Below are 18,081 nucleotides of genomic sequence, written 5' to 3'. Positions count from 1 at the left end.
ACTGAGTGGTCATTTAGCCACAGGTTGACAGCGTTTCAAAATTAGCGTTTTTTATAACATTTTCCATTGTAGCCAGATTGAACAAAACAAAAATAATTTTTGTGATTTTAAATTAAAATACCCAACATTTTGTGATTTTGTGTATTTTAAATTTGATTAAGTGCAGCTTTTAGCTATAAATCCCTATATAAAATTTATTCCAAATACAGCATCAACTTTTTCATATTTTGTCCAGCTCGCGACACTGTGTAACAGTCCAGCAATCAGCGTGCGCTATTCTAGTGGGACCCGTAGCATCAGCCCACTCTCTGACAAAGGGACACTGGCTAGACGATTACATCGCTTCAAAACGACCTATTAGAGGAGAAAGAGGAAGTACACACAACACGGCCCGGCGTACAATTACCCATACAACCAAACGTACATACAAACACGTCGCTTGCGGATTGTGCAAGAAGGACCAAAGGTTGGTGACAATTGCTTGTTCAGATCCCACTCGACCAAAACCTGCACAAGTAAAAAACGATGTTGTACATGTAATGGCGAACACCATTCAACCATCTCAGATTGTTCCCGAAGAACCGCAACAAAGAGTGAACAGAAGGTACTCAAGGACTACTGGCCAAGTCGACCCTCATTCCAACGGCTTTGCTAAAACTAAAGCATGACGGTAAGAGTCATTATCATCCCGACCCAAAGGAGACAATAATTGCAACAGAATCGGTACAAAGATTAAGGTTACAGAAAACATATGTACGTCGGCTCTTTTCAAATATGTCAAGTCAAAATAGGATCACTCACAGACTCAGAGTGACGTTTGGAAATGAACAATCTCATCACAAACGAATTACCGACCCGATCCTACAACTGTGACATAAGGGGCGAAATCGTCAAAAAAATTTACCACTTAGTCCTACCCGACCCAACGTTTAACAGGGTCGATAAAATAATGATGGTATTGGGAGCTGACATATATTCACGGATTATAAAATCAAGTTTATTCAACTCCAACAATGGATCCGTGATCGCACAAAACACCGCACTTAGTTGGAACTTAACCGGTGCGTGTGATTTAAACCTTATAGTATAAACAGAACCCATCTTTAACAAAGTTCACTACCTACATATCTATACAATAAACTAATAAAACTTGTTTTCGTAGATCATGCAAGGCGGCCGGGATGTTCATACCAAATAAACACATCCCTATATTGGCCGCCAAACTCGTATAAATACGAATAAGAGGACAATGCAAAGTAATCAACAGCGCCAACATAGCTGATGAACAACAGGTTTCTCAAAAACTAACAGGTGAATGCAGCAAAAAGCAGCTTGCCAAAATATAGAAAACGAGTTTAAAAAAAGTTGAAAAAGCTCACAACAGCAACCAAACAATGAGTATCTATTTATGTATAAAAAATTATAACTATTGCTATTTCCATATATATCATATTTATAAGACCCTACCATTTGTATTAATATATACCCTAATAAATTTAAATATTATTCAAGTGATTTTCTTTAACGTAAAAAATGTTATCGTTTATTCCCCGTCCAGTCCCCCACAAAAGGATTAAAGCCGAGGAAATACTTTCAGGTTTTGCGAAATTTCATGTTAAAAAATGTTACTAAAGAATTCAACATTCATTACTCGACGAAATTGTGAATGAATTATGATCAAATTTGGTATTTTATTAAGTTATATTATAGGTCAGACTCCATTAGTTTTGTAAATATATATTATATTAGGTCAAGTAAAAAGTTCGTTCGGTTTTTAGCTAAGAGATGGCGTTATTGTCCATAGTAGTAGTGTTACGTGTCGCATCATATCATACTATACGGCGCTGCAAACGAGTTTATTCGCGCTAAAAGTGTGTTTTTGACAGTTTTTCGATTGATTTACTCAGTTCGTTGTGAGCGTTCGTCAAAGATGGACACCAACAAAGAGAAAGTTCGCTATATTTTACAATTTTTCTTCGATCAAAGCGAAAAAGCAGCCAAAGCGGCTGAAAACATTAATTTAGTTTATGGGCCCGATACTGTAAACGAACGTGTAGCACAAAAGTGATTTGCTAGGTTCCGTTCCGGTAATAGTGGAAACAGACCGTCACATGAGCACTTATTTAATTGCTGAGGAACTAAAGATAAGCCAGAAAACCGTTTGGAACCATTTGCATAACCTTGGATTCAAAAAGGAGCTCGATGTTTGGGTGTCACACGAACTAAAGCAAAAAACATGATGGACCGAATTTCCATCTGCAAATCGCTGCAGAATCGCAACAAAATCGACCCGTTTCTGAAGCGGATTGTGACTGGCGATGAAAAATGGGTCACTTATGACAACATCGAGCGCAAACGGTCGTGGTCAAAGCTCGGGGAAGCGGCCCAGATGGTGGCCAAGACCTGATTGACGGCCAGGAAGGTTTTGCTGTGTGTTTGGTGGGATGGGCAAGGAATCATCTACTCCGAGCTGCTCCCCTATGGCCAAACGCTCAATTCGACCCTCTACTGCCAACAACGGGACCGCTTGAAGGCAGCACTCATCCAGAAGAGGCCATCTTTGATCAACAGAGGCCGAATTGTGTTCCATCAGGACAAAGCCAGGCCACACACATCTTTGGTGACGCGCCAGAAGCTCCGGGAGCTTGGATGGGAGGTTCTAATGCACCCACCTTATAGTCTGGATCTGGCACCAAGTGACTACCATCTTTTCCTGTCCATGGCAAACGCGCTTAATGGTGAGAAGTTGGCCTCAAGAGAGGCCTGTGAAAATTGGCTCTCCGAGTTTTTTGCCAATAGGGACGCAGCCTTTTATGAGAGGGGAATAATGAAGTTGGCATCTCGTTGGCAACAAGTTTACGAACAAAACGGCGCATATTTGACTTAAATCGGACAAATGTACACAAATCTTCTTATCATCTTTTAAAAAATCAATAAAAAACCGAACGAACTTTTTACTTTACCTAATATTACTTCCCGTCAGCAAAAGTAATATTAAAATCATCCTTAAATGGGATTTATATATTGAATTGATGTGCAAGACGTCAACCAAAAGATCGGAATTCATGATATTATTTATATAAGATTAAGACCAAGGTCTAGACAAACTCTATTCATGTTCAATACTAACCAATAAATAACGGGTGGTTTTTTTCGAGGTGTAGAACTTTAAGTTGGCATTACTGTTCAAGATGGCAACCGATTTAACAGCTGTCAAATGATTTATTCTCAGTTGTATTTGGCAATTCATCATGAATAGAATCACGCCTGAACAACGCATGCAAATAGTGCAATTTTGTTTCGCAAATAATGGTTCTGTGCGGAATACGTAACGCGCTACGTGCGGTTGAATGGCTACGTCAACAAACAATACTGTCGCATTTGGAGTGAAGCTAATCCAAACACCGTTACATCCAGAAAAACTGACTGTTTGTTGCGCTTTATGGGCTGGTGGAATCATTGGTCCGTACTTCTTCGAAAACGATGATGGCCACAACGTTACAGTCAATGGTGATCGGTATAGAGCCATGATTACTAACTTTTTCATTCCTGAATTATACAACCAGGAGCTGTGGTTCTAACAAGACGGCGCAATATGTCACACAGCTCGTGCCACAATCGATTTATTGAAAGAAACGCTTGGTGACCGCCTAATTTCACGTTTTGGACCTGTGAATTGGCCTCCAAGATCTCGTGATTTAACACCGCTAGACTACTTTCTGAGGGGTTATGTAAATTCATTGGTCTATGCGCATAAGCCAAAAACGCTTAACCATTTGGAAGACAACATTCGCCGTGTTATTGCCGAAATACGGCCACAAATGTTGGAAAAAGTCATTGAAAAGTGGACGTCCAGATTGGACTACATCCGAGCCAGCCGTGGCGGTCATATACCAGGAATCAAATTTAAAATATAATGCCACAAGATTATCTTTCGGATAAATGAAATTAATGTCAATCGAATAATCCATCGTTGCTTTATTGCAATTTAAAGTTCTATACCTCTAAGAAAAATTACCCTTTATAATAAGTTTTGTTAGAAAAACGGATATTATTATATGCAGTATAATATAATTTCACTTATTTTCGGCATTAAACTAAAGTATATCTAATATTATACGTTCAGTTAATTTTGCTCAGATGACTTACATATTGACTGATATACGAGTATGCGGTATAAGGTGAACCGGATGTTTGAAAATCTTATATTAGGTAACATATATGGGAGAGAGAAGCCATATTGGAACGATTTTAGCTAATACCATGTACTGCTAACAGAAATGTATCCTCACTGAGTTTTATTAAGGTACCTCACATACCATCAACAATATAGTTATAATGAGTAAAGTTAACCGGATGTTTGAAAATCCTGATATTAGTTATGTGGGGCTAGTGCAATTTTCCACCCGATTTTATCTATTTTATATGATATATGGGTATAACGTCAGCCGGAAATTCGAAAATATTTCTATTAGATATATGAAGGCTAAGGGAAATATTGACCCGATTCAACCCATTTTTGACAGACCTACTATTATCAGTAAATGATTGTGTCCTAATTTCAAGTATATATCTCAAACATTGACTGATATTTTCGGAAAAGTTGGTCACAGGCTCTGTAGTCCACATTTTAGGGTATCTGGGGGATTAAATAGTTTTGGTCCGATTTGGACTGTCTTAGTCATAAGGTGGCGCACCTCAAAGGTACTATTCCTGCAAAATTTTATCCACAATATGTTGATGGGTTCTTTATTTGTATACTGGAAAGTGAAAGAATCAGATGGAATTTAAAATTGTGTTATATGGGAAGTAGCCCTGGTTTATGTCCGTTTTCGCACTGTGACATGAAGATGTCAAAATAATCGTTTGTACCAAATATTGTTGAAATTGGTAGTGTAGGTACGGAGACAAAGTGATTATACCTAAATGTGGGCCATCATCCAATTTTGACACCTGCTCCAATAAAGCCTTTCTGTGGCTGGCGTACTTAGTTATAGAATTATCGCACTTTTAATAGTTTTTAACAAAACTGTTATATGGTGAGTGGGCGTGGTTATAATTTTTCACGCTGTCGTAAGAGGTGTCCAAATTATTTGGCCTGTGCAAATTTAGGGGATATAGCTTGAATGTTTTGGGGGATATATAAATTTAACTTAATAGGCGGCGGGCCCATGCCCACGTTTTAGACATTTTCAAACTACAGGTGCCCCTCGTTATTTGGATTAATTGTACCATATTACAGCTTTGCATCTTAATTTAAAGCTTATGACAATTTATAAGTTTTCGATTATTGGAGTACGTGTGCCAAATTTCATGACGATGTCATAATTTTTACTCAAGTTACAGTTTCAACTCGTCTCGTAATCCTGATCAATTATATAACATATACATATATATGTCGATTAGTTATAGGTGATACAAACAACCGTTAGTTGTACAAAACTATTATACTCTGTAGCAACATGTTGCAAGAGAATAATGATCAATTACTCAGATTCATATTATGGGTTTTGATGTAGCTTGTTTTGCAGCAATTGCATATTCTTTCTTGTATAAGGTGTGTTGTTTTGCCATTACGTGGATTCGAAAACTTTGTAGACTTTGCAACATTGTGAAGTGCCACGATTATGGCTCCATCTCTACTGCAGAAGTCGCATTTACTCCGCGAAAATTTCGTAACTTAGGATATCGTGATTTGATACTAAAACTAACTAATTAAAAATTTCTTAATGCTTAGTTCCGATTATTTTACCTCCTAAAGATATTTCTTACAAAAAGATCCATTTGACCAAACTCTCATATAACTTTAATATTACTTGTTCCCATTGTATTATTTTTAAATATTCTTTCTCCAATCTAATTATTACCACAATTATTTTTTACAATAAGTATTAAAATTTATGTTTAAGTTTTTAAAGGGTATATTTGGATTTTAGTTATATTTAAACTGACACTCTATTTTAGATTAATAATATATTTATAATAATATTGTTAATAATTTTTGTTTGTAAAACAAAGTAGGTCAAAATGTACGTAAGATGAAAATGCGTATTCGACTAGCAGTATTAATACTATTTTTTGGGGAATTTATTTTTGCAAATAATGAATTAAGAAACAGTGAAAATTTGTCTTCCAAAGAAGGCTTGAAAAACACAATAAATGCTTTAACTGCAGATAGAAGTGGGAAATTTCTTTTCGATGCAATATTTCGAATCAGTTCAAGCATTACCAATGCTTTCGGATATGAAGGAGAAGAATACTCTGATTACAATGAAGATATCAATATAAAGACTTGCGAATGCGGTAAGTAGATTTATATGTGATGAAACACACAATAATTTAACTTAATACGAAAACGATGGTTGAATATTTAAAACTACGAACTCTCTTTTTGGAATAACGAGACAAATTACCAGAAGATGTATAAATTGAAAAAAGAAATAATGAAGTCAGATAATAAAAATTTTACCACTACATTAATGTGCTCGGTTTCAGTTATTGCTGACTTTATTCCATATCTACCAACAAATATTACAGATAAATACAAACTAAACGAAAGCTGTCTATCAGTAGTGCAAATATACAAAAAGGTTAGTTTTTATTGACTTCCCTGTTGATACTTTTCAGAATATATCGGTTTTTATGTTAGATAAAATCAGCATGAAAAAAAATTTAAATCGTCTATTGAAGGTGTTTCTATAGCTCAAATATACGAATACCACATAATGAAATGAAATGTGATATGAGTAATAAATAATAAAGTTTTGGTTTAACTTTTTTAATTGTTTAAGGTAGTAAAATATATATTTAATAGTTATAACTTAGCCACAAAATAAGGAAATGAACAACAAAACTTTTATAAGTAAATAACCATATTGAAATATACATCCACGTTCTATGTTTTACTTTCACATACAAACAAAGTGATTTGGTTTAAAAATCGAATTTGCCTGTTCCAGAAATGGAATATTTTTTGATGTGATTTCAAAATGAAATGCCTTGTGCTATAAACCGAATCCACATCTTTAAATGTAATTTGAAATCAAAAAATTTTTAACGTGTGATTTCTTCTCTGAGTACATGCTAACAAGGGATATGTGGGCGGAGGAAGGCTGGAGGAAGTGTTTTTGGTAAGAGCTCTCCATTAACTTAAGCTTCAGGATACCAGATCTCCGTAGAATTTTTTAAGCAGAAACGGTTGCTATAAAGGTGACAGTAGACCGTCTGCTACGAAGTGCAGCCTCTTTTAGGGAGGTGAGCTTTCACTCGGACAGCAGAGCGGCAATACTAGCTAAGAGCTCGTTCACTGTGCGATCAAAGTTAATTAAGAAGTGTCGGCCCTCACTATGAATAGCAGCATTTTCAGACTCGTCTGGGTGCGTGGTCATATTGGAATCGCAGAAAATTGCAAAGCTCGCAACAAAGGGCATCTTTATCCGAATCTAATTAGACTGAGACCTTGTGTGAGCTCAGTAAGCAACCAACATCTGTGCAACAGCGAGGGTTTTCTGGTCCAAAAACGTCCATTGAATTACTGCATGGTTTATCTCAACGCAAAGATAGGAGTTTTAACTAAATACTATAGCTACTTACGGGGTGAGACTAAAGCTATTGAATGCCGCAAACTATCAAAGCTGTGTGGAAGAATGTTAGGTAGAAACATCTAGAAACTGTCCAACTTAAGTAAGGTTGAAGCAGATAGGAAAATAGGGGAAAGAGTTTTACAACTGAGCTCAATAGCCACTGCGATACTGTAGTAATAATTTGCCATGCGTATCGTCAATTCACTGTTTAGTTTTTGTTATATCATTGCCATGCATTTCCAATTCAATCCACTCCAAATACAATCTGCGCTCTGAAACCTCTATTAGTCAACTAAGTACTTTCAACGTGGTGTTTCTTCATTTTTCCAACGGCCATTCTGCAACATCCTTGTGCAAGAAATCGTAACAATGATCCTTGGTGTACATAAAGTGAAATTCATGATGCCTTGATATCTGGTGTTATATTCTCGTTAAAATGACACAAAGCTTATTACAAATATAAAATAGTCAATAAAGATGCTAAAGCCGTACAACAGCTATTTCAAACGGTTTTGAATTATCCCATAAAAGTCTACTCCGAATCCTTTGTAACGCGTAGTCTTTAGTTTGTAATGTCATTTGCTTCAAATAGCTGTTTCAATGTGAAATAAAATTACTTGGAAATAAATGCAATCATTCGGTTTGTAAAAACGTAATTACATCAATTTCATTTGGTTTTTGAAACATACGTGATAATCTTGTTTAGTTCCTTTAAATAAATCATAAGAACCTTACAGATCGAAAAGCGTTTTTTTTTAAACACTACCGTGGTTCCGTAGCCTAAAGCTAAGATCGATGGATAGCTTCTTACAGAAAGTTCCCCTCCAATCTTCCGTTCTAGGCTCGACCCATCCGTGAACAAGCTCACTGCGCCTCTTCTCCAGCGACTTCTTCCCATCCACATATCCCTCGTCGGTATATGAGCAGAGAAAAATCCGCCAAGAGTGGCCTCTGCGACGCAGTGATTGAAGTTCTCCGGAATACAGTTGATAGAGGAGAGGGACGTCTGGGAACTTATATCTCCTGTTCACTTCAGTTTTACTTGGGTTGACGGCTAAGCTGCTTCTTTAAAAATAAATGTTGTAGTTAGAAAATAGACCATATCCACGCCTACTCCCAATATAAAACACTTTTAATTCCATCAAAGTCTTTCACTGTACAATATATAAATCACGCATCAATGAACATATCACAATAAAGCTTTGCACAAATAGTACCTTCATCACTCAGGACGAAGCGTTAATATTCTTAAAACGAAATCAACGCTTCGGGTATTGAATAGCCGTCTTCTTCGCTTGTCCTGAACGATGTCATAAGTGGTGTAGAGATGACCACTAAATATATTGTCTCAAATCAGCATTTCTTACAGGACGCAGTCTTTTTGATTGAACCCTTCATTTTAACACACCGCGATTTTGGCTTTTTTCGACCCCAGACGTCAAGTAGAAACAACACAATTTTTCATTCTACCTCCCTTAGGCTCATTCAAGAAATTATTTTTTACAATCACTAAACCTATTGAAAGCTGCAAAATATAAGAATAAGCAGATTATGATTATTTGATAACACAAGTTAAAAACGTGATATAGTATTATTATTCGAAAATTTTCAACGAGAGTTAATATTATATTTGTGCAAAACAAAGGTATGACGAATAAATAAATTAAATTAAGTATTATTTACAAGCGAAATTTCTGCAATTGATTATATTAGTATGCCAATTGCCACAAAATAAATAGTTATAAAAATGTTATTAACTAAACCACTTTTTGCATTGTACAAATATGAACTTACTTTGCACGCACGACTTTGTCTTCTTAAATGCACTAAACGAACTACATAAGTATACAAATATTAAAAGCAGGTACGAAATATTTACATGTAAAGACAATACAAGACATACATGCAGGATGGTTCACGAATCGTGCTATGTATGCATGTATAGCAAATTTTATATAATTGATTAGTTTTTAAAATTATGAACCATAAATAACCTCCATGCTCAGCCTCGCATATGTGACATCTAATTAGAAAATTATTTATTGCGGCCTGAAGGATTGAAGTCGGGATTGCCTCAATTATCGATTTAATGGACTGATTCAAATCAGTCAGATTTTTGGGTTTTGCTTTGTACACCTCTGGTTTGACACAACCACCTATAAAAAAGTCTGGTGCAGTCAGGACAGGTGACCTTGGGTGCCAGCGAAATGTGGAGTTTCTTGATATTAATTTGTTTTCAAATTTTCGTTGGAGCTCCGCAATAACCGGTCTGACTATGTGTACTGTTTCTCGATCTTGCTGGAACCAAACACTATTAAAGGTATACGTCTTCGTCGCAGTTCTGGATAAAAATTCATTCAACATATTTAAATAACGGTGCCCATTGACAGATACTGTTTCACCGTTTTCTTCAAAGAAGGATGGCCCGACACTACACCTTGATAAAACTGCGCACCACACAGTGATTCGTTCTGGGTGAAGTTCCGTCTCGTGAATTATTTTTGGATTTGATTTACTCCATAAACAAGCTAAATTTGTTTACTTTTATTTAAACTAAATTAGCGACAGCGAAATTTATTTGTCTGCAAATGGCGTCTTGAAGCCAGCCTCTTAAATACTTTGAAGACGGCTGCGACATATCAAACATATTTTTGACGTACTAAAACTCATTTCAATGAATTTTCAATATTTGTTCAAAGTCAAATTTTTTGTGTAAAAAATAAGTAAATTGGTCAATTCATTTGTTTTGAATTAGCAGTTGTTTTTACAAATGATATATCAGAGATATTGTATGCTTCTGTAGTATAATGCTAGACTTATTAGGGTTTTAAATTATTTTACATTTTACATATTAGAGGAACCATTACAGCTGCCCATTGTCGTCGACAAAATTATAAATATACAATAGTTAATTTACTACTGCAAGCCTGCTGCCGTGAAGTCGTGATTCTGTCTTAATAACAGTGCCCATAAAAACGTGTGTATTTTAACATTCGACATATGCTGACTGTCGCTTGCTTGTAGTTACGATGTGTTCTTATCTACTAAGTTTCAATGCATATTGTTTTGTTGCTGCTGATAAAAATGTTTTCGTGTATTTGGGTGACTGTTGATAAGGAATACGTTCCTTAATTTCCCCCCTTGTTAAGCAAAAGTGTCCTCACTTAGTAGTATTTCATTTTCTTCTATTTTACTTCCTGCCTTATTTTATAGCATCATTATACTTTGGCCGACGTGTACACGAGTGTGATGAAACAGAAATAACAGTACAACCTGCCTTTTATAGTGTACTCGGTATAATAAATTTATAGTTACATCTCTTGAATGTTGGTAAATTTATACTCATAATCGGAAAAGCATTGTTGTTTAAATTATTTACATATTGTTGATGATTGATGTATGCATTTTCATCCATGTTTAAAGAGACGTTGTAATTATAGCGTTTTGGTTAATCTGCATACTCTAGTGTATTTATTAAAGACGTGTTAAATTATTTATCTAATATCATTTAGGTTTAAATGCGTCTTTTGGGTCTATGTTTTCATCGTGACTTGGTATAATGTGAAGAATTGTTGAGTTGTTTTTCAGGTGAATTTTCTGCCGAGTGTTCTGAACAATCCGTGGCCGGGTTTATTTGTTGTCTTGATAGAGCCTCACCGACTACATTGTGATGTCTGCGCTTATATACAAATCTTACACCTTCCAACTGTACAGCTTGTTGTCTTGTTTTTTTCAGTTACAGAGTAGATTAAAGATTGTTGGTATCTATATATTTTAAATTAGCTATTGCATATAAATACATTTTTAATATCTGTAGCTACAATACAATGGCTAGTAGTTCATTTTCAATGCAACTTTAATTTTGTTCAGTGTTCGCGATACAAAAGTCTGTTTTGTAGCAGTACTGAAGCCTATAGCGAAATTGCTGGCACTGTATTCAGATCAATAAATTAAATGATAATGTTCTAATTGAGCTTGAAGTGCATTCTTTACTTTCTCTAATGTTACAATAGCTGCTTCATCTAATTTATGTATCTTCTACTTTTGCACTTTTGTTTTTAGTATTTATGCAGTTGTCACTGGGTAAGTCTAAGGTTTTGTGATTACTGAAAACACATGAACAAACTTCTTGTAGTAGCTTGCTAGTCCTAGGATCTTCGTTCTTTTATGGCCTTTGGAATAGGATTTTCTTTTATTGTTTGAATTGTGGTCTACAGTTACTTCATTGTGTTTTATTATATGCCTTAAGTATTCAACTGAGCGTTGGAAGTAATGTGATTTTTCTTTAAGGATTTTCACTATAGTAATATACATAAATACTTTAATATCTTCCATAAACTGCAAGGCTTGAGCGCTCCAAGTTCGATACTAGGTTGTGTCTTTATCAATATCCATTGCGTCTGTTTTTGCAGGAGGATTTTTTTGTGTTTCATAATGATAGTGATATTCTGGAAGGTGTTCGGCTTTACGCTAGTACTCGTAAACTCTTCTTGTGGGGTAGTTAAGAGCAGAACAACTCCAGTTTATACTGCTTCCTGTCTTTCAAAGACTGCTCCAGATTGTTCCTCTTTTCCAGGAATCATTCTTCTTCAGGATCAGGGATTTGTTATGAGTCTTATATTATATGTCAAGGATATATATATCGTCAACGCGAAGTCCACGTCTTTTATTTACTGAATATTAGTTAAAAATCTGAAGCAATCAAAACTTAACTGAGCTTTACAAGTAGCGGGGACAGCTCACGTTGTTGCTGCATGTGTAATTTCAGGAAGAGTATAACTTCAGAATATGTAAAATCCAAAACCATATAAATCGTGAAGTGCAGTATGGTACTGTGGAATTGGCAGTGACTATTACTCGCAATTTTTTACAACTAAATGATGAACAAAAATTAGCTTACGACCGCATATTATTTGGCGTCACTCTGTAACTCCTTTCAGGTGATTCCAAACACGTTCAACGTACGCGGATGATAACAACGCTTGTGTCTGCCTTTTTTAGTTCAAGTTCATTACAGGGATGTCGTGTGCTTATTCTAATTTACAATGTTGTATTTAATGTTAACCAATATGGTAGATCTAATAGTAACAGATTAAGTATAATTCCATAAGCTACTTCTATAACATCTTCCGTTTTTATCTTAATAATAATATAATATAATATTATTATTATTTTTTTTATAAGCAAATAAGTTAACGAACAAACTATGTTGTATTAGTACATACAAAATCAATTAGACATCTGGGTATCCCAATCTATTAGGAGGTATTACTTACTTTTGCTCTCTCATATTTGGTAATGTAACTCTTTCTTTCTATAAGTTCATCATTTTATGTATTTCTATCTTCATACTTTTCTATTTCATGACTAATAATTTGTTTGTTTTCTAATTCGGATGATGTGGGCTTGTTATTCTTTTCTTCTACCTGATTTCTTTCTTCGTTTGGACGTTCAATGTTTTCGGTATTATTCTCTGTTGTATACGTATACATAAAATTTTTTTTAGAAATGTGTTCCCTATTTCTTCTGTATAAAGTCCCATCCCTGTCTTGTTATGTAAATAATAGCTGAAGACAATGTTGATGTAGATGGTTTTTTATACAATAATTGCTCACCAATTTCAACAGGCTTTAAATTTTTTATTGGTTGTTGCATATTTCGGCTGACTTTTGCTTTTGTTGCTTGACAATTTTATCAAAGTATGATTTGTGAATCACTCTGGGCTCGAAATGACTTAAAATTGTTGGGATCTTGGTACGCAACTTACAGGACATTAGATATTCGCTTGGACTTGGCATGTTATTTTTAGGTGTTGTCCAATAGCGTAAAAGGGATGTATATGGATCCATGTTAGCGTCCTGGCACTTGTTAACCTTTTTTTTTTACTACTTGTATTGATGTTTAAACAAGCCCATTTAATCTAGTTCCATTTCTTGGTAGAAATTTTTAAATTCATGGGAATTAAGAGGTGGTCCATTATCAGTGATTAAAATAAAGGGAATTCCGTGGCTGGCAAAATTAAATTTAAGTTTTGCGATTATAGATTTACTTGTCGTACCATTCTCTAAGAGCTCGACTTTAATGTACTTCGAATAATAGTCAATTACCACTAAAAAAGATTTGTATTCTATTCAAACTAGTCACAGTCTAGTTTATACCATGGAATCTTCACTATTTCATGAGGTAAGAGGCAGTTTGACAATATTTTCTTTCGCAGACAATGTGGAATCATGATTCTATTATTTTTTAGAATAATTGAGTCCATAACCCATATGTTGTTTTTCGAATTAAAATAAGGCATAATTTCTTTAGCGACATCTTTTTTGTTCAATGGCCATCCCTTCTCTACATACTCTACTATTTTATTAAAAACTTCGTCTTCTTGTGTGGCTTTTCGGATTTCTTCTATTCTTTCGTCCGACAAGTTTATGTGGTTCATCAACAAATTACAATGTTAATTCAGTTCTGTATCAAATTCAATTCCTGTTTTCTCTTATAAAAGAGCCCTAGAAAGGGTATCCGCTATGAAAATAAATGTTCCTTGTTTATAGACAACCTTCAAGTCATAACACTGCAACCTTAGCATAAAGCATTGCAGATGATCGGGTATTTTGTACAGTGGCTTCTCAAAAAGCGAGACTAAGGGCTTATGATCTGTTTCGACAATAATTCTTTGCCCGCAACAGAATTTGGTTTTGGCATTTCGACAATTGATTTTATTTTGTTTTTGTCTGGTTACGCCCCTTTCTCATTGAACATATGTCCTATAACCTTAATTTCTTTTTGATATAAATAAGATTTTTGTTTGGTAAATTTTAAACCTACATCTCTGGCTCTTTCCAATACTTCTATTATATTTTAGAATTAAGTCGTGTGTCTCAATATCAGCTGCATGTATCAGAAAATCATCCATGTAAATTATTAAGCCCTTAATGTCGCCAAACAATTTCACCATCGGCGTGAAAAATTTCAGGCGCAGCGTTTATGCCAAATGGTAGGCGTAAGAATCTATATCTGCCAGTGTGTTAAATATGCATAGCTTTGACGAATAATCGTCTAAAGGTATCATGCAGAAACCTGAATTAGCATCAAGACTTTTGACCCACCTAATTTCGACTTGCATTGATCAAATACTCGTAGTAGGCAAGGGAAATGCGGGCGTAGAATTGTCTTGTCGGGTTCCTTGGGTCTAAACACAAACGAATGCTTCCATAGGAATGGCTTCGTTACTAGCACAATGGTTCACTTATTCGCGCGATAACGCTTAACCCCACCATTCTATTTAGTTCTGATTTTCAAGCATTGTGTAGTGAAAAAGGTATTTTACGCGGCGCATCAACTACTAGAGTGACATCTTCATTAGCTTTTATTTTACATTCACATTTAAGTAGCCCAAACCTTCAAATACGTCCGTATATTTTTTAATACATTTTCTTTCAAGTATATTAACCTGTACCGAATTCATGGCGACAGCACTTGGTAAACCTATGGTAATTATGTACTTAATGACCCCCACTTCGGAGGGGGTTGGGGTTGCAGATGGTATGTGAAGGGAGTCTGTGAAATACAATTTCAGTGGATTTAGCCGTCGGCCACCCTTCAAAAAAATTATATGAAGGGTTAAAATTTCGTGAAAACAGCATATTCCCAAATTCAACCCTGGTCGGTTCATAATTCAATCGCGTCAAACTCCTTTCTGCACGCTTCAAAAAAATAACCCTGGTCGGTCCAAGACCGGAAAAAAATAAAACAATTAATTTAAAAATTAAATTTAAATGTATCACAATTTTTTATTTTTAATGCATATTTATAAAAAAAACGTTTTTTTTTGAAAAAAAATGGATATATTGAAAAAATTCACTTTCCGCTCACGGATTTGTAATCTACGCGTAAAAATAAGACGGTTTAAAAAAAAAATCATTTTTGAGGCCTTCTTAGTTAGGGGACCTAAACTATACATTTACCGATTTCAATAATTTAAATTTGTGTATAGACATATAGTTTACCTGCGCCCGTGTCCACCTGACAGACGATATCCTGAACTTCCATTTTCGTTCAGTGCTTTATCTTTCTGATTAAAGTACAGTAACAAAGCAGTCCCTGCTCTCATAATCATTTAATTAGTCGGCTTCTACCGCTTTTGTGTACATATTGTTGTTGTTAGACTTGCGCTGTTTCGTTGTGCACATCTTTGCGAAACGATTCAGTTTCCCGTAAATGTAACATGTGGCCCTGTTGCCGGCCATTTATATCTCTGCTGTTATTTGTTTTCGCCTCTGCTGTAAAGGTTGTGGCGGAAAACCGTTTCCCGTTGATGTCTCAGCGCTGCGACCGAACTAACTTCTATACCATTTGTTTGATTGATAACGTGTAAACTTTCTTTTGCAGCTTCAAAACTCTTGCGATGTCTAAAGCTTTTTGATGTTGAATATGCCACCGAGTTCACATGTCGTCCTTAAATTTTGCAAGGCTGCAGCATATTCGGTGATTGAATCCGTTTCGTTTTGCCGACACATGAAAATTTATGTCGCTCCATCGCTATATTTACTTTAGGCACGAAATATTCGTCTAATTTGAGGAGCAAGTAATCATATTTAATATTGTCTACATTTTCGTTGAAAGAGTTACAAAATTTTAGCGACAATGGTCCAATGAGATGAAGTTAGGCCACGTTTTTAGAATATGATTGTTTCTCTAGATTAGATGCATTGCAAAATTTGTAGCTTTAAGATCGACTGATTGAAGAGTTGCCGCAAAAGCCATGGTCTGACTTTGATTAGTAACTTCGGTTTTTTCATCGACCATTTTCACACCTGACACCAAGTTCATTACAGGGTTGTCGTGTGCTTATTCCAATTTACAATGTTGTATTTAATGCTAACTAATATGTATTTAATAATAATAGTTCTAAAAGTAATAGATTAAGTATAATTTCTTAAGCTACTTCTATAACAATGGACAATATATTTCTCGATATTAAATATGTTATCTGCACCGGCAGCCTTGCAACAGTACAGCCATTCGAAATACATCCAACAGTGTCCTCTAATCAGAGAAATTCGGGAGAAATTAATTAATAGCCGCTACTCTTAGTCCATGTATTTATTGAGAACTAATGACAGCAATGACATTGTGTAATTGGTAAAAAATTTCTCGAAGCTTAAAGCGAAAGCGGTGTGGTATACTTATGACAACCGCTACCGGCACGTAAATCTCGAACAAAGATAAGCAGTATACCCCTCTACATGCAGCATCCCGGATATCAAAATTTCACACGACTCCGTTTGAGACACACTATCTTAACTCACCAACATATGCAACAGTCCAACAAATTCTGTAGAACACATATTGAACCTCTCTCCTATCTTTTGCAATATGCGACGAGACTATGTCCAGTCTTTTCTACCTAAACTCCTCAAAGAACCGTCAATTGCCAATATGAACAAAATTTACAATTTCATCTCCAGAGCCCACTTGAAGCATCTTATCTAAAATCAGCATAGTAAAATCTTACCACAATTTCCTATACCTTCCATACTCTATAACTCTATCTTAATTAAATTTCTGTAAATATTTGTAGTATACCTATAACATATATTTGTGATATACCTTGTATTGCTCCCTCTTAAATAAGCATAAGCATAAACATTAGTATATAAGTATAACCATAAGTATTAGTATTGTATATACATACAGTAGGGAGCACAAATGAGTACATGTTTGTGATTCGTATATTTATTCCTGCATAATGGTAGAAGTGGCAAAGAGAATTTTTTTTTCCTTTATTTGTTGTTCAATTCTAAAGGAAATGGTTAATAATACAAAAAATAAAATATGCAATTTTAAGAAAAAACCAAATAAAACTAAAACAACTCGCATGTACTGAATTATGCACCCGTTAAGCTTTTAACAAAAAATATCAAATTGTGCTTTAATGCGCCTGGTAAGAACTTTTGATTAATAAAAAAATATTGTTTTTAACAGTTATTACATTAATTCCATAGCTCTTCAAAATAACGAAGGAAACTATCACCACGCATTGAGGAGAATATAATAGCCATGAGAATATAATGAGCCTGCTCTTCCTCACGAATATGATCTAAAGAGCTTAACATAAGCCAATCAATGATCATACGCGTTCAGGAAAGGCGAGTTATTGTCTCCAAAGTACAAGTTAGGGCCCACAGAAAAATTTTTGACGGATTATAAATAAATAAATGCCACTTGGTGGCATGTTGTACCTTTGCAAAAATTTATGGAATAATGAAGATAGAAGACTATCTGCATACTTTGCAGACTCATATATTTGATTTTGGGGAGAGAAGTGCTTATCTTAAATAAGAAGTCATATTTTAACATAAAGGCGATCCAAAATATACGTCCAAAATCGGGAAGAAATTGCCTACGGAATAAAATTTCGTACTGATGCAGGAGCCTGCCCAAAGTCCTGATCTCAATCCGATTGATAATTTGTCGTCAATCGTAAAAATAAAGTTGG

General features: G+C 35.1%; 1 protein-coding gene and 2 long non-coding RNA genes across 10 annotated transcripts in view; 2 read left to right on the top strand and 1 right to left on the bottom strand.

Annotated features, from left to right (window-relative positions):
* Window positions 1–1,506, top strand: part of LOC138858926 (uncharacterized) — a 41,530-nt gene extending 40,024 nt beyond the window's left edge. The window contains exons 2-3 of the long non-coding RNA XR_011397954.1: window positions 236–1,061; window positions 1,163–1,506. This is a non-coding gene — a long non-coding RNA (uncharacterized lncRNA). The remainder of the gene's footprint in view (window positions 1–235; window positions 1,062–1,162) is intronic.
* Window positions 1,507–5,916: 4,410 nt separating this feature from the next.
* The window catches only part of LOC118680071 (trypsin-1), a 283,757-nt gene continuing 271,592 nt past the window's right edge, over window positions 5,917–18,081 (top strand). The window contains exon 1 of one of the 3 annotated variants that reach the window (XM_070112976.1): window positions 5,917–6,303. In XM_070112976.1, the coding sequence (XP_069969077.1) occupies window positions 6,039–6,303 (265 nt within the window). In that variant the 5' untranslated portion in view covers window positions 5,917–6,038. Of the gene's footprint in view, window positions 6,304–6,440; window positions 6,591–6,670; window positions 6,792–18,081 lie in introns of those variants that run through there. The other 2 variants (XM_070112977.1, XM_070112978.1) reach the window with 2 other exon arrangements.
* On the bottom strand, window positions 8,220–13,292 carry LOC118680077 (uncharacterized). 6 transcript variants are annotated; one of them, XR_004975589.2, is made up of 4 exons: window positions 13,199–13,292; window positions 12,860–13,131; window positions 8,801–9,108; window positions 8,220–8,737 (listed from the first exon to the last, which is right to left on the bottom strand). It is a non-coding gene; the product is annotated as an uncharacterized lncRNA (long non-coding RNA). The 6 variants fall into 6 exon arrangements; XR_004975584.2 differs by having other exon boundaries at window positions 12,860–13,127; window positions 13,199–13,291; XR_004975583.2 differs by having other exon boundaries at window positions 12,860–13,229.

Source organism: Bactrocera oleae, chromosome 2, assembly GCF_042242935.1.
Source record: "Bactrocera oleae isolate idBacOlea1 chromosome 2, idBacOlea1, whole genome shotgun sequence".
Taxonomy (NCBI): Eukaryota; Metazoa; Arthropoda; class Insecta; order Diptera; family Tephritidae; genus Bactrocera; species Bactrocera oleae.
This window is presented reverse-complemented; position numbering and strand designations above follow the sequence as displayed.